Source organism: Equus asinus, chromosome 20 (assembly GCF_041296235.1).
Source record: "Equus asinus isolate D_3611 breed Donkey chromosome 20, EquAss-T2T_v2, whole genome shotgun sequence".
Lineage (NCBI taxonomy): Eukaryota > Metazoa > Chordata > Mammalia > Perissodactyla > Equidae > Equus > Equus asinus.
In genome coordinates, this window is record NC_091809.1 from 88151738 (window position 1) to 88166314 (window position 14577).

At 37.5% G+C, this 14577-nt stretch overlaps 1 protein-coding gene and 1 pseudogene across 1 annotated transcript; both read right to left on the minus strand.

The window, feature by feature from the left end:
• Window positions 1-441: 441 nt before the first annotated feature.
• Window positions 442-1376, minus strand: LOC106830375 (olfactory receptor 51B2-like). The gene is given in 2 exon segments (XM_014839957.3): window positions 442-1052; window positions 1055-1376. Coding segments are annotated over 2 exon segments (933 nt in total).
• Window positions 1377-8419: 7043 nt separating this feature from the next.
• Window positions 8420-10127, minus strand: LOC106830160 (olfactory receptor 51B2-like; annotated as a pseudogene).
• Between the last annotated feature and the right edge of the window lie 4450 nt (window positions 10128-14577).

The window sequence follows — 14577 nt, forward strand, 5'->3', positions numbered from 1 at the left end:
CCAATCCCCCAAGGCCATTCATCTAGTTGCCAGGAGTAGTCAAATATTTGGTAGATGCAATTGAGGCAACTATGTCCTCAATAGGAGGATTTTTCAAATATCAATAGGAAAAAATGTGAGGTTAGAATAGGACATATATATTAGAATATGTGACATATATATAATATATAATAGAATATATATTAGAACAAATGACATATTACATAAATTATAATATGTATTCAAAATTCTCTATGTATTCTATTGTAATATATATATCCTAACACAGGTGTAATATTAGAATGTATATGTATATATCTCCTCAAGTCAACTTCTAGCTTTATGTAATAATTAAAATCTTATCTAAGTCTGAAAAAAGAGACTGAGTTTAAAACAAGGTTCTCTTCCAGTAATGAGAAAGACTCAGCAATCCTGGGGCTCTCAAGATTTGGAAATAAAGGCTCAAGCCCTACTACACACAGAAAACACGTAAACAATGTTTCTTCGAATCTGCTTGGTCTTGATGCTGTAGATAATGGGGTTCATGAATGGAGGAAAGAGAAAGTAGACATAGCTCATGGTAATGTGGACCACATGTGGTGCATGCTTCCCAAACCTGTGGATGAAAGTCAGGCCGATCACAGTAATATAAAAGACTAGGACACAGCTAATGTGGGAGACACAAGCGTTAAAGGCCTTAGTTCGTTCCTCTCTAGAGGCAATGCCCATAACTGTCTTAAGGATTAGGATATAAGAGAAGAGTATAATCAGAACATCAAGGAAGAAAGTCAAAGCCACCAGAATAACAGGGTATACACAATTAAACGTAATATCAGCACAGGCAAGTTTCATGACATCTTGGTGGAGGCAAAAGGCGTGGGAAAGAACATGGGAATGACAATATGGGAACCAATAGAGTGGCAGAATTGGGGGCAAAAGGGATAAAAAGCCTCTCATCAATACACATAGTCCTACCTTCATCACCCAATAGTTGGTAAGGATAGAGGTATACATCAAAGGGGTGCGGATGGCAATGAAACGGTCATAAGCCATGGCAAGCAAGACACCTGATCCACAATGGAAAGAGAGTGAATGATGTAGGCCTGCAGGAAGCAGGATCCCTGGCTGATCTCCCGGTGATTCACCCATAAGACACCCATTACAGTTGGCATTGTGGTCAGTGTCACCATCAGATCTGTGCCTGCCAGCATGGCAAGGAAATAGTACATGGGTTCATGGAGACTGTGGTTATCCTTGATGAGATAGAGCAGAGTGCCATTGCCAAGAAGCACAGAGACATACACTACAAAGAATAGGATGGAGATCCAGGGATGAGCTTCCTCCAGACCTGGAAATCCAGTGAGCAAAAAGGGAGCAGCACTAATATTGGACCACATAGTATGCCCACAGGTGGAGAGCAGCTTTCTAAAATCCTTTCACACAGGAACCCATATTTTTTAATGGTAATGTATCAAAGCAGCCTTAATCATAATCTTCATACTTGGAGATAATTAATTGGTATAATCAATTTAATCTGCAGGCATTTTCCTGCAGAAGAGTAGAGATTTGCCAGGAATACTTGAGATGAAGAATGTTGGTCTCTCCATAATTAGAAGAAAATACAGGTTAATAGTTAAAATTTTCTGAAATAAAAGAAAGTTATCTATTATTTTTTCTTTAATCATCAGCCCCTACTATTGTGTATATGCTTAAAACTATTTATAGCAACAGGGATAACCACAAACAAATAGGTACAAATGGATAATAACCTTATTTGATCGCTGACTCTTTAAATGCAATTAATTTTGATTTTATGTTTCACAATCATGATAAAGACATACTTTTTCCAGTTAGAAAAACTTTATTTTGTTTCTTTTTGAAATTAAATGTCAATGTTTTATGGAACACGACAGCATCACCATCACTTACCATTACTTTGTTACTCCAAAAGTTACTATTTTTTAGAGCGTAAGTTGGCTTCCAGAAGTGTGAGCCACAGAGCAGCCAGTAACAAGCATGTGGACCTGTTTAGATATGCAGCCTTAGATCCACCTCCAACCCACTGAATCAAAATTTGCATTTTATTGCAATCCCCAGATGATACAAGTGCACAGCAATATCTGAGAAGCACAACTCTAAGAATTTCACATCTGTTCCATCATTGGAGATGGATGCTTTTTGATTCTTCTACCTGGTTGATTTCCTCACTCTTTCCAAATATCCTCATACAATTTTTTTTTCATTGCTCCTTCACCTTTAATGGTTCTCTTTCTTCTTCTTGTTTTTCCAAATCATTTGACGTAGTTAAACGTTCAAATTCTTTCTCTATGTCTCCTTCTATCCTCTCACCTTTTCCTCCAACATTTAAGTCCTGGTGAGCTGTTGCTCATGTGGTGGTCACATTATAATGCTCCCACAGCCTAAAGATGTCAGTCATCTCTACTATTTCCATTTTCTTGGCTGCCATAACCTGAAATAAAGAAACTATTACCTTTTATGCTGTAGTTTTATTTCACCATAAATTCAGAAGAAGCAAGGTACATCTCCATTACTGAGAGAGAGAAAACTTCCTTCCTTCATAACATGTCCTTAATATCAGAAATAAATCAGAATCAGTACAAATCACGAAGAGTTTAACTCTTGTGTAAGAAAATGCTCTGAAATTACATCTGTATGAGCATGGTACTCATTGAGATAGAAATCATGAACAGTAGGAGTTCCCTAAAATTAAAGCACATTTAAGGCATACAGAGGCTTAAATTATGATTATTGTGCAGATGTTGTTCTCCTCCTGAAAGTTTCCTTAGGTTTAAACATATGGATGAGAGAGCAACGTGTAAGAGGAAGAGAAAGGCAGTTTGGAGAGAAAGTGAATTAGAGATATCTATATTGAAGGGTGAAAATAGCAGAAAGACATAAGATCTTGAATTCATTTCAGAAAGGAAATTCAGAATGATTACGCTGTATTTTCAGACTTTGTAAAATTCTATGAGCTTCTTCTTGAAAATTAATTAGGTCTTTGCAGAGTGGTAATAAAACATTCAAGACCAAAAAGGACACATGTTTTCACTATTTTTATGAGCAGAAAAATGTTTGAGAAATAGGGAGGTTGTATTTCATTCTATATCTAGGCTTGAATAAGAAAGATAACAAGATATAGAGAAGGCTGTGGTAGCTCTAAGAATGTGAAAAATGGGCCCTGTCCCTGAGCTTTTTGGGATAAAGAGAAAGCGCAAGGGGAAACCTGCCCAGGACCAAGACAGGGCCCTGATATTTATCCAGAAGCAGGTGTGTGGGACTTCTAGGAGTACAAGATACTGTCATCAAACTGAGGCCCACGATAGTCAGTTTCTTCAGGCTTGGATCATACTGCGTGCATTCTCCAAAACCTACATTATGTACAAAAAATTCCATAAACGTGGCTTCGCTATGAATGGGTTTATTTATTGATAGATGTTAAGAAAATTACTTCAGGTGCAAGAACTAGCTTGTCTGGATGGAGATAGGGAAACTATGGTCTTGAAATTGATGGGCAACTTCCAACTCAGAATGTGCTTTTTTTTTTTCTTTTGGTGAGGAAGATTGGCCCCGAGCTAACATCTGTGTCAACCTTCCTCTATTTCGTATGTCAGATGCCACCACGGCATGGCTTGATGAGAGATGTGTAGGTGTACACCCAGGATCTGAACCCACAAACACCAGGCCGCCAAAGCAGAGTGCACAAACTTAACCACTACGTCACTGGACTGGTCCTATGAAAGTGTTCTTTCTTTAGTGACTTCCTAAGGTTCTGGGAGGTCCTGTCTTATTAATACCTGATGAATTGTCCTTCAAAGGTCATCTTACACATGAAGGTATAAGCAGCCAGTATGAATACCATTCCTTAATATCATCTAGGACTAGTGGAAAGATTACTATTTTGACTGCACAGGATTAGTGGGCACATGCCACATGACTGCTGCTGTGTTGATTGCTGGGAAAGCCATTTAATGATCACAGTCTTTGTCATGAAGAAGCTCACAATGCAAACCAGGAGTTTGTAATTGGGCTTAACGATCATCCTGCAATTTTATGCAAAGTATTGCCCATGCATATCTCAATAGGGTCCTTAATGCTGAAAACGTGAAAAAGCACAGACAGATCTGAGCCCTGCTTCTGGCAGCATTCTGGATTTGCTACCAACCTGATCTTCATGTTCTGACATTTTTCTAGGTGAATAGGATTCCTAGACTTGTAACCACACCCACGTGCACACACACAGATATCCATGGAAACAGCACAAACTGCTCCGTCTGAGAGCATAGCATGATCCTTAGTGGATATGGGAGAAGGAGAATGGACAGAGGAACTTAGATGTATGAGGAAAGAAAAGATAGAAAAGAATATGTGTACATCAAAAGAAAATAGTAAATTCATCACTAAGTCCAAATAAACAAGTGAACAGAGAAGACAGTGTGATTCTTCCTCCCTTTGTTTGCTCTCCACATATACTCCATTCCTCCTGAGTGGGATAGGGGATAGGCCCATATAGACCTAGGGTGATGGGCCAAGGCCAGAGTTTCAGGATTTTTCTTAATGAGTCTCACTGACAATTACCCATACCCTTTCTAAGAAAGCAGTTCTGAAAGTGTAAACACACACACATAAGTAAACACACACACGTGTGTGTTTTGAGGTCTGCTATTAAAATTTGATAAAAAACTATAAACCTCTACCCAGAAGAAAATGGTTATGAGCACACAGTGTAACATTTAATTTACAGCACTCACAGTTCTCCTGAAGCCAATTCAAGAATACAAGATTAGAAAAGCCAAATCTAGCACAATTTCTTGAATATACTTATTGAAAAGAAGGAAAAGGCCATGCTGTAGATGTTTCCCACCTCAAGTGGGATCTTCCCTTTATGCAAGCCTCCATAAAACCTTCTTTAATGCTTTCCTTGGCTGCATATAACATCAGTAAGGAGAGGAGTCATTCTATATTTCTGTTCTTGGCACTCACCCACTCCAGTATTGTCATGGGAATAGCAACTCATTGTTGCCGCATTTGAAGACTCAGTCCAGATGATTCCCTCATATGGCCTCCTGAAGAAGCCTCATTAGAAACCTCATGTATGTAGAAATTACCTCCCCAGAGTTTCAGCTGTACAGCCACTCAGGAGACTCCTTGATCTCTCTTGCCTCTCTCCTCTTTCTGGGAGGAGCTGGGCCACTTAATCAATGCCCTCAGGACTTGCATACATTTCCCAAAGGATGTATGAGGAAACTGGAAACTCAAATGCCAGCAGAGGAAAGGACTTCAGGACTTAGTTATGTGACCTCTCTGCCTCCAGAATCCTCAGCATCAGGATTTAAGAAATGCATGCATGTCTTTCCTGTTGTCTGCCTCAAATGCTAAAGGCATACCAGTTTCTCTCAGCATCACATGTACCATTGTTGATCTTAGAGACTGTCAATTCCAATTGCATTTTTGTCTTTCCTGTTTCTTTGGGAAATAAGTTCTGTTCCAGAGGAATATCAATGGATTTCTTAATAGCCATGTGTATGGAGACAGTCAACGTTTTGTCTTAAAATTACATTATTTTTAGATCGTTGACCAGTTTGTGTCAGGTTCATGATGTGAACCATAGTCTTTTTATTCTCAGAATGTAACAGTATAGGGTACTAGGAAAAAATATTTACCTTAAATTTTTATAGTTCTGTTATGGCTGCATGGATGATAGCATGCCAAGGGGAGCACATAGAGGATATCTTTAGGATCAGGAAAACTTCCCAGAAGAAATGTGATTTAAACTGAGAATTTAACAATGAGACTGGTAAGAAATACGGTAGTTGTAAGTGGAATAGAGTTTAGTTCCAAACAGAGACAAAAAAAAGCGCACAGGATAAAGGGAAGAAAAATATGATGAATTCAAACAAAAAGAATTTTAATATAGCTGAAACAAAATGTGGGAAAATTTGACACAAAATGAATTTGTGGGAGCAAATTCTAATCAAGTAACGTCTTACAAATTAGATAAAGAGTTAGGACTCTACCCTAAGAACAATGAGTGTAAAGTGAGTGGGAGGAGAGTGATAATCCGATGATCGTTGTTATGAACTTACTTTGGTTAAAGTGTGAGGAACGCATTGGACAGATGGAAGAGTGAGTGATACAACTGCAATAATCCAGGTGAGAAATCGTGTTGGCGTGGATACGATGAGGTGGTGTCAGTCTGGTTGGCTAGAAGTGGATGGGAGAATGATTCTATGGCTTGGAAAGAAGAGAAGTTGGTGACTGATTGACAGTGGCAGATTGAGGAGGGAGAATAGTGATAGATGACATCTGCATTTCTGATTTTACCTGAGTGGAGAGCAGCTCTATCTATTAAGATAGGGATCACAGGAAGAGAATGACTTTATCAAGTAATCAACAATTATTTGTTGTTTAACCCTTTTGCACTAAACATTGTTTTACACTCTAGATTTGACAAAAGAATGGCGCGAACCCACTCAGTTTAAGGCATTCCACATCTGTAAGCAGTCAGATAGAGGTGTTTTATGGGCAGGTATATATATATGTACCTTGAGTTTGGAAAACAAATATAAGAGCAGAAGAGACTTGAGGATGATCAATAATCAGATCAGATCAGATTAGATTAGAAATATTGTTTCAAACTACAGGAATTAGTTTCAAAGAGCATGGGCTCTGGAGCCAGTCAAGCTGAGTATGCACTCTAACCCTACTTCTTATAGGTTCTCTTTCTTAGCATACTCAGCACTTTAGCTTCCTCATCTGAAAAATGGGGATGGTAAAAGTTGTTGGCAAGATTTTTACAAGGATTAAATAAATACTCCTAAGAATGATGGTAAAAATTGTATAAGTTAATGCACATGAGTGTTGGCTCAAGGCCTGGAAATTGTTAAAAGCTGAATAAGGGGTAGTTTTGCTATGTTTTGTTATGTTTTCTCAGAAGAGTATACAAGAATGAAATGTCTAGAATGGATTTAAAATTAGCAAAAAAAAAAAAAAAAAACCCATAGGATAAGGACATGACACTCTTTAAAGAACTGAATAGTAAAATCCATTTGGAGTGTAAAGGTAAATGAAGACAAGAAGGAATCAGAAACAAAAGTGTCAGAGAACTGGACGTCCTGGCCTTGTTGGAGAAAGCTACACTGGGAGTCACTGAGGGAGAAAGCTTGAAGTAGCCCCTCCTCATTTTCGAAGGCTGTTTAAAACTTCTCATAATGTCATTCTTATTAGCTACATATTTCATCATATAAAAGAATAATCATATATTTAATAATTCCTACTAGCTGAATGCTCTTCCTTCCTATTTTCATGTTGACAGGTCAAAATTTTCAGATGTGTGTCTTTGATGATGTTACCAATATAATTAATAGAACATATGAGTACTAACAGCAATATGTATTTTCTCAAATTTTCAGGGAAAAACTCTCACAAGGTGCATTTTCTTATTAATTGATAGAGGGGATAACTAAGCCTCAGAGATTAAATGGCCTGTTCAAAGACCACATTCTTTCTGCAATGCTATAACTTTTTTTTTTTACAAATTTTCCTTATTTTGTAAGAATAAATTGACATTAGTAAATTTACCATATCCAAAAGTAGAAAAATAATTACAGTTTTGGTCTTTTTAAATGTAATAGGATGTTCCTTATTTCTAGCATATACTCTGTTCGTTTTTTCTAGGGAAATTTGGGAAAAATGCACATATTATAAAAGTTAGAATATAACTTTATGTGTGCTAAGATAGTATAATAGAAATGGTTGTTAACTACATTTCTATTAAATTTTCTCACTTTTTTTGCTTATGCATTTTGGTAAGAAAATAAAGATCATGCTTGTTTCATATTCTTTAAATAGATTGTAAACATGAAATTACTTTCTCTTTTTCATTGTTTCTCTTTGAATTTGTTTCCAGGTATCACTATTAGAGACACTTAGTATGTTAGAACAAAATGTCATGTTGCCTTATGATTTTTTTAAATGTAACTTTTTCCTTGCTTTTAAGTTCTTGTTATATACCCTTTTTTTTTGCATTTTTAAACTGACTGGATTGCACACATTAACTGATCTACTCATTATTTTCTCTCATAAAATTAATGGGAAAAACCTAATTAAAATGAGAAAAAAAACTAGGTGAATTGAGAATGAGAATGCACAATGATGGAAGATCTAAATCAGTAGCTGTCAAAGGTTATTTTGTAAATAACCGTTTTCAGTGGAAGTAAATTCCTTTAAAAGAGAATCTACTGCTTACAGGAAATAACCCCAGTGATCCTGGAAACACATGGGAATATGCAACTCCTTCTACAATAAAAAAGTCGTGGACTAATTATTGATTGAATACACTGACATTTTATCGGCCAAAATATTTTTTATAATTTTGCTTAATGTACATCATTCTCCCCATCCCTCCTTACCTCTTGAGGAACTAATAAAATTTAGCTTCTCTTCCTATATTGCTGATACACAGATTCTGGTCATGTTGACCCCTGCGAGGAATAAAATGCATGCAAGGCCTTGAATGAACTTCCCTTAAATATCTTATGTGTTTCAAGACCATACAATTACAATATTTCCTGAAGACAGTTTATTTCACTACCATCACCCTGATCCAGAAAAAAGACAAAATGTTCCCTCTGCAAGCACATTATTAGAATGCTTCCATGACTAATATCACTTTTTCATTAGCATGTGTAGAGGTTATGAATTGCAGAACGCAGAACAAAGACTCATGTATGCAAGAAATAGAACTTTATTTTATTATGAATAGTTTGGAGTCCTCATACCATAAGGTTGAAGACATCAGGTATTATCAACTAGAGGCTTCTCACTAATCCTTAGTGGACATTTAGCTATGCTGGCATCTGCTCGTTTAGCCTTTGGTTGTTTTGTCAGCAAGACCTCTCTTGGTTTGAATATTTTATTCTCATCCACTTTTGATACATTCTAGTGCCATGCAGTACCAGTGGTGTTGTCCAAGACCTTTCATCATCTCTGATGCACTGCAAGGCATACAGATCATTTTTTAAATGTTTTCCACACAGTGCTGGGAAACTCTATTAAGGTATGCCATTCTCCTCTTGTCATATAGACTCTTCAGCCATATCAAGGATCATTGACCTTATATAATCATGAAGACAGTGATTCTGCCAGTGTAGAATATGACAGAATAAAGCAAACCAAGCTACCAAGAGCAGCAGGAGTAAGGTCAATGTCCTTGGGAGTGTAACAGGGATGAGGGGCTGAGAATCAGAGCAACGGCTCGGGGTCTTTTAAATGACAGGAATGCTAGTCTTTTTGATTCTGAATCACACTGGCGTTATATAGTCCATTGTTCCAAGAAACCCATCATGCAATGGGGAGAAGCTCCAAAGTAAGTGAATCAGGCTCAAATTCTGTGGAAAGAAAGAAGGTGAGACACAAGTATTTAGAGCCTTAGCCCGCTCTTTACCTGAGGCAATTCCCATGACAGTCTTAAGAATTAGGATACAAGAGATAAGGATAAGCACAGAGTCCGAGAAACCAGTTAATGAGACCACAGCTATAGGATAGAGTCTGTTGAAGGTGATGTCAGCACAGGCCAGTTTGATCACATCCTGGTGCAGACAGAAGGCATGGGAGAGGACATGAGATTTGCAGTAGGGGAATTGAGAAAGGGTGATGATTATGGGCACAATAAATATAAATCCCCTCATTAGAACCCCAAGACCTATCTTCACCACGGTTGTGTTGGTGAGAATGGAGGTGTATCTCAGGGGATTGCAGATGGCAATAAAACGATCATAGGCCATGACAAGTAAGACTCCCGACTCCACAATAGAGAATGAGTGGATTAGCTAGTCCTGGAAGTATCAGGCCTCATGGCTGATCTCCCTGTGATTCAGCCACAGAACACCAAGCACGGTAGGCATTGTTGTCAAAGTCACTCCAAGGTCTGTGGCTGCCAGCACAGCCAGAAAGTAGCACATAGGCTCATGAAGAGTGTGTTCTTCTCTGATAAGGAATAGAAGGGTGCCATTGCTGAGAAGTATGGAGACATAGATGACAAAGAAGGAGATGGAAATCCAACGATGAAATATCTCCAGACCTGGGAAGCCAGTCAGTAGAAAAGGGACAGCACTGATGTTGGACCACATGGTGGAATCCTGAGGAGAAGCAGAAAAAGATCTCTGCAGACCAGAACTGTCCAGTAGAAATATAATTTGAGCCACTTATGTTATTTTAAATTTTCTAGTAGCCACATTAAAAAGGGTAGAAAGGAAAGAGTTGAAATTATTTTAATAATATATTATATTTAATCCACTATATCCAAAAATATTATCATTTCATAGGTAATCAGTGTGAGGATCATGAATGAGCTATTTTTACGTTTTTTGTGCTAATTATTCAAAATCCAGTTTGTAGTTTATACTTACAGAACATCCTAAATCAAGCTAACCATAGGCTACAGTATTGGATAGTACAGCTCCAGACTACAAAAATTATTTTTGCCATATCATTTGAAAACTAAGAAGTCAGTCTTTGAATAGAATAGTGCTCAACTTGTATCCCTTCTTAGTAAACTTCTCTTCTGGGTACTCTAATTCCAATATTTTCTAATCCCTCATTACCTTGGTCAGAATCTTCTGCTAAAGCTTACCTGAATGTCTAGCTCGATCTCACCTGAAATCCAAGACTCTTTGTCTGTTTCTAGTACTGACTTCTAGTTTTTCCTCCTCTCTATTGTGAATAAGTTTTATATCATAGGAAAAAAATTCAGCACACTTATTTTGGATACACCATTCATATTATGTGTTCATTGATTTAACAAATGGGAATTTATGATATCTATATAAATGAGGAAATGGGTGGAACTCTAAGTATACAAACCTCATCATTTGTGAAAAATAAAAATAAGTTCTCTTTGGATTATATCATCTTTACTAGAATTGAAGCTTACTTAATACTTTGTATGGATAAATGTATTATGCAATACCACAGGATCAACCCACTCAGGGAGCCCCAAAGAAGGGTGCTTGAAGTCTGCAGGTACGTTCTGACCCCATGTAATTGTTATATTTCTAAACTTTATGGAGTTTACTACTCCACTGTATTTGGTGCCAGAAGACAGAAGAGAGAAACTTGGAAGTGACTCTTTTTTCAGTTCCTAAAGTTTACCTAAGGACAATCATATTTGTTTTCATTACTCAGTAATCTGATATTTCTTGCTTCTTTAAATCACACGTGGTTGTGCTAAATGCAATGAATATAGTAGTAAAATAGCAGACACACTTATTAGAATGGACAAAATCGAGAACACTAACAACACCAAATGCTGGTGAGAATTTGGAGACACAAGAACTCTCATTCATTGCGGTGGAAATGCAAAATGGTACAGCTGCTTTGGAAGACAGTTTGAGAGTTTCTTACAAAACAAAACACACTCTTATCATACAATCCAGTAATCATGCTCCTTGTTATTTACTCAAAGAAGTGGAAAACATATCTACACAAAAACTTGCACACATATGTTTATAGCATCTTTATTCATAACTGTCAAAATTGGAAGCAACCAAGATGCCCTTCAATAGGTGAATGGATACATAAACTGTGGTAATCCATATAGTGGAATATTATTCAGCACTAACAAGAATTGAGCTATCAACCCATGAGAAGACATGGAGGAACCTTAGATGAATATTAACTAAATGAAAGAAGTTAATATGAAAAGGCTACATATTGTATGATTCCAATTATATGACATCTGGAAAAGGCAAAACTATGGAGACAATAAAAAGATCAGTGGTTTCCAGGAGCGGATGGATGGGGGAGATGAATAAGCAGAGCACAGAGGATTTTTAGGGTAGAGAAAATACTTTGTATGGTATTATAATGATGGATATATGTCATCATACTTTTGCCAAGCCCACAGAATGTACAATACCAAGAGTAGGGAACCCTAAGGTAAACTATGGACTTTGGGTGATTGATTTGTCAATCAAGTTCATCTTTGGTAAAAAAATGTGCTATCCTGATGAACGATGTTGATCATGAGGGAGGCTATGCATGTGTGGGGACAGAGAGCATATGGGAAATCTCTGTATCTTCCTCTCAATTTTCTTGTAAATCTAAAACTGCTCTAATAAACTTAAATCTTAAAACAAAAGGAAAACAGATAGTATTCCTGAACTCTTATCTTATAGTCTAATGAGGTGGATGCATATTAAACATTGATTGTCATAACAGACATGTGAAAAATAAAAGTGACAATAAATGTAGAATCCTTAGATTATACTAAATGCAAAATAAATATTAGTGAGCAATAAATATAAATGTCTTTTCCCATCTTTCTGTTTAATTGATATTTCCCTTCCATCTCAATAATCAATCTTTTGTTTCTCCTAGAATTCTCACTTTTGTTTTTCCTAAACTCTCATTACTTCATTTTCAGTTTTGTCTTTTATCTTCTATCTTTTTCTTTTATCTTTTATCTTTTATCTATCTTTTATTTTCTATTACCAATCTCTCATACCTAGTGGCTCTAATTAAATAAATCTAATTAAAACATGGATGTACTCCCAATCAGTTACTAACATTGATGGTTAAACTGATTTATGTAATTAACATTGACTTCCAAATAATATTTACTTATACCCTAGTTGGTTATTTGTAAGCTGACTGATCCGAGCACTGAATTCTCTCAAATGTGTCCAATTAAGAATCACCAATATTGGGCCGGCTCCGTGGCCGAGTGGTTAAGTTCAAGCGCTCCACTGCAGCAGCCCAGGGTTCGGATCCTGGGCGCGGACATGGCACCACTCGTCAGGCCACGTTGAGGCAGCATCCCACATCCCACAACTAGAATGACATGCAACTAAGATATACAACTGTGTATGGGGGGGGTTGGGGAGATAAAGCAGAAAAAAAAAAAGGAAGATTGTCAACAGTTGTTAGCCCAGGTGCCAATCTTTAAAAAAAAAAAAGAATCACCAATAACTCACCAACTACCTGCATATGTGGACACCATCAGGCCCTCCAGGCTCAAGTTTTTCTCCAATAGTAGACGTGACTGATCAGGACTGACTGTGTCTTACCCCCAGTGGAGCTCTTACACAATGATCATTTCCAAGACTTAAGGGAACATTAGCTCTTAAAGATAGGCATTGAGATAAGAATACACACATAGTTTCATCCTATAACTAAGAATTAGTCAAATTAATGAAGGCAAAAGGAACAAAGAAGAAGAAAGAGAGGCAGAAAGGTAATATAGGGATATATGAGAGAAGGAAAACAGCATAGAGAACAGCACCAAAAAGAGAAGTAATATAGAGACCTACATGCGTCGTAATGACCCCCCCCTGCATTTTCACTACCAACCTCAGTCTCTCTTTCCCTTCCTGCCTCTTCCAAAGCATATTCCTACTGCTAGAAAAATTTCTTGATAGCCTTGGGCTATCAAGAAAGTCTAGGTAGCAACCTGAATCTCTTGGTTATTTATATAAGCATCCAGGACAAAAACATCACTGCTTATCTCTGAGGACTGGGTATTTTCTAGGGAGTTGAACATTTATACTGCAATTTGTTACAGTGGACAGAATTGTGGAGATGGATAGCTTTCCTCAGTTCTCTATTTACCTTCTTGCAACATCTACATGAAGGAAGAGTAGTCCAAGAAGACTGGTCATCTTTATGATCCTCTCTATTATTTCCATTCCATTTTCCCACAGTCACCAGAGCCTTACCTGGGGCACCGGGAACTAAGGAGAGGGGTAATTGCTGGGTCTCAATGTAGAACCTCATGCAAGGAGTTCTCTTTGAAGACTGCCAACAGTATTAATTGGTGATGCTATTTGTATAGGAAAATGGTTCCCCAGCATCCTTCTGGTTGCAGATAATTAGACATCTGGGATATTTTTTCCTGGCCTCCTCTGGGGAAGGAGGTGGGCCTCCAGAGCTATGTCCTATGCTGCCATGTTTTGATTGCAGACAGAAAGAAGAATGGTAGCTTCATCTAATAGATAGAAGTTGTGTTGTGAAATCACCTTTGTCCTTTCTGATCCTCCCCTCAAAAGAGAAGATCTTGATTTTGTCATTCCTGAATCCTGGAGCAAGAAATCTCACCAAACTTAGGTGAAGTTTTTAGATAATTCCCTGACACTTACCTTTCTTTGGTTTCAGATGACATGACTCACTACAGTACTTGACACATGCGTTCTTTCTTTTCTTTCCTTTTTTTTCCCTTTTTTGGTGAGGAAGACTAACCCTGACCTAACATCTTTTGCCGATCTTCCTCTTTATTGTATGTGAGCCATCACCACAGCATGACCACTGACAGACGAGTGGTGTAGGTCCATGCCCGGGAACCAAGCCCAGACTGCTGAAGCAGAGTGTGCCAAACTTAATCCCTATCCCACTGGGCTGGCCCAACACATGCATTCTTGAGGTGATATTTTCCCATAGAGGAATGTAATTGCTGACAAATTCTTTCAAAGAGTAAGTTTTTAATGTGTCTCTTGGTAAGTCTTACTCAGAAGTCACAGTTCTTGCATGGAGAACAATACAAATCAAGTTAAAATTCTTCTTTTACTTCAAGTATCTAGTAGTAAA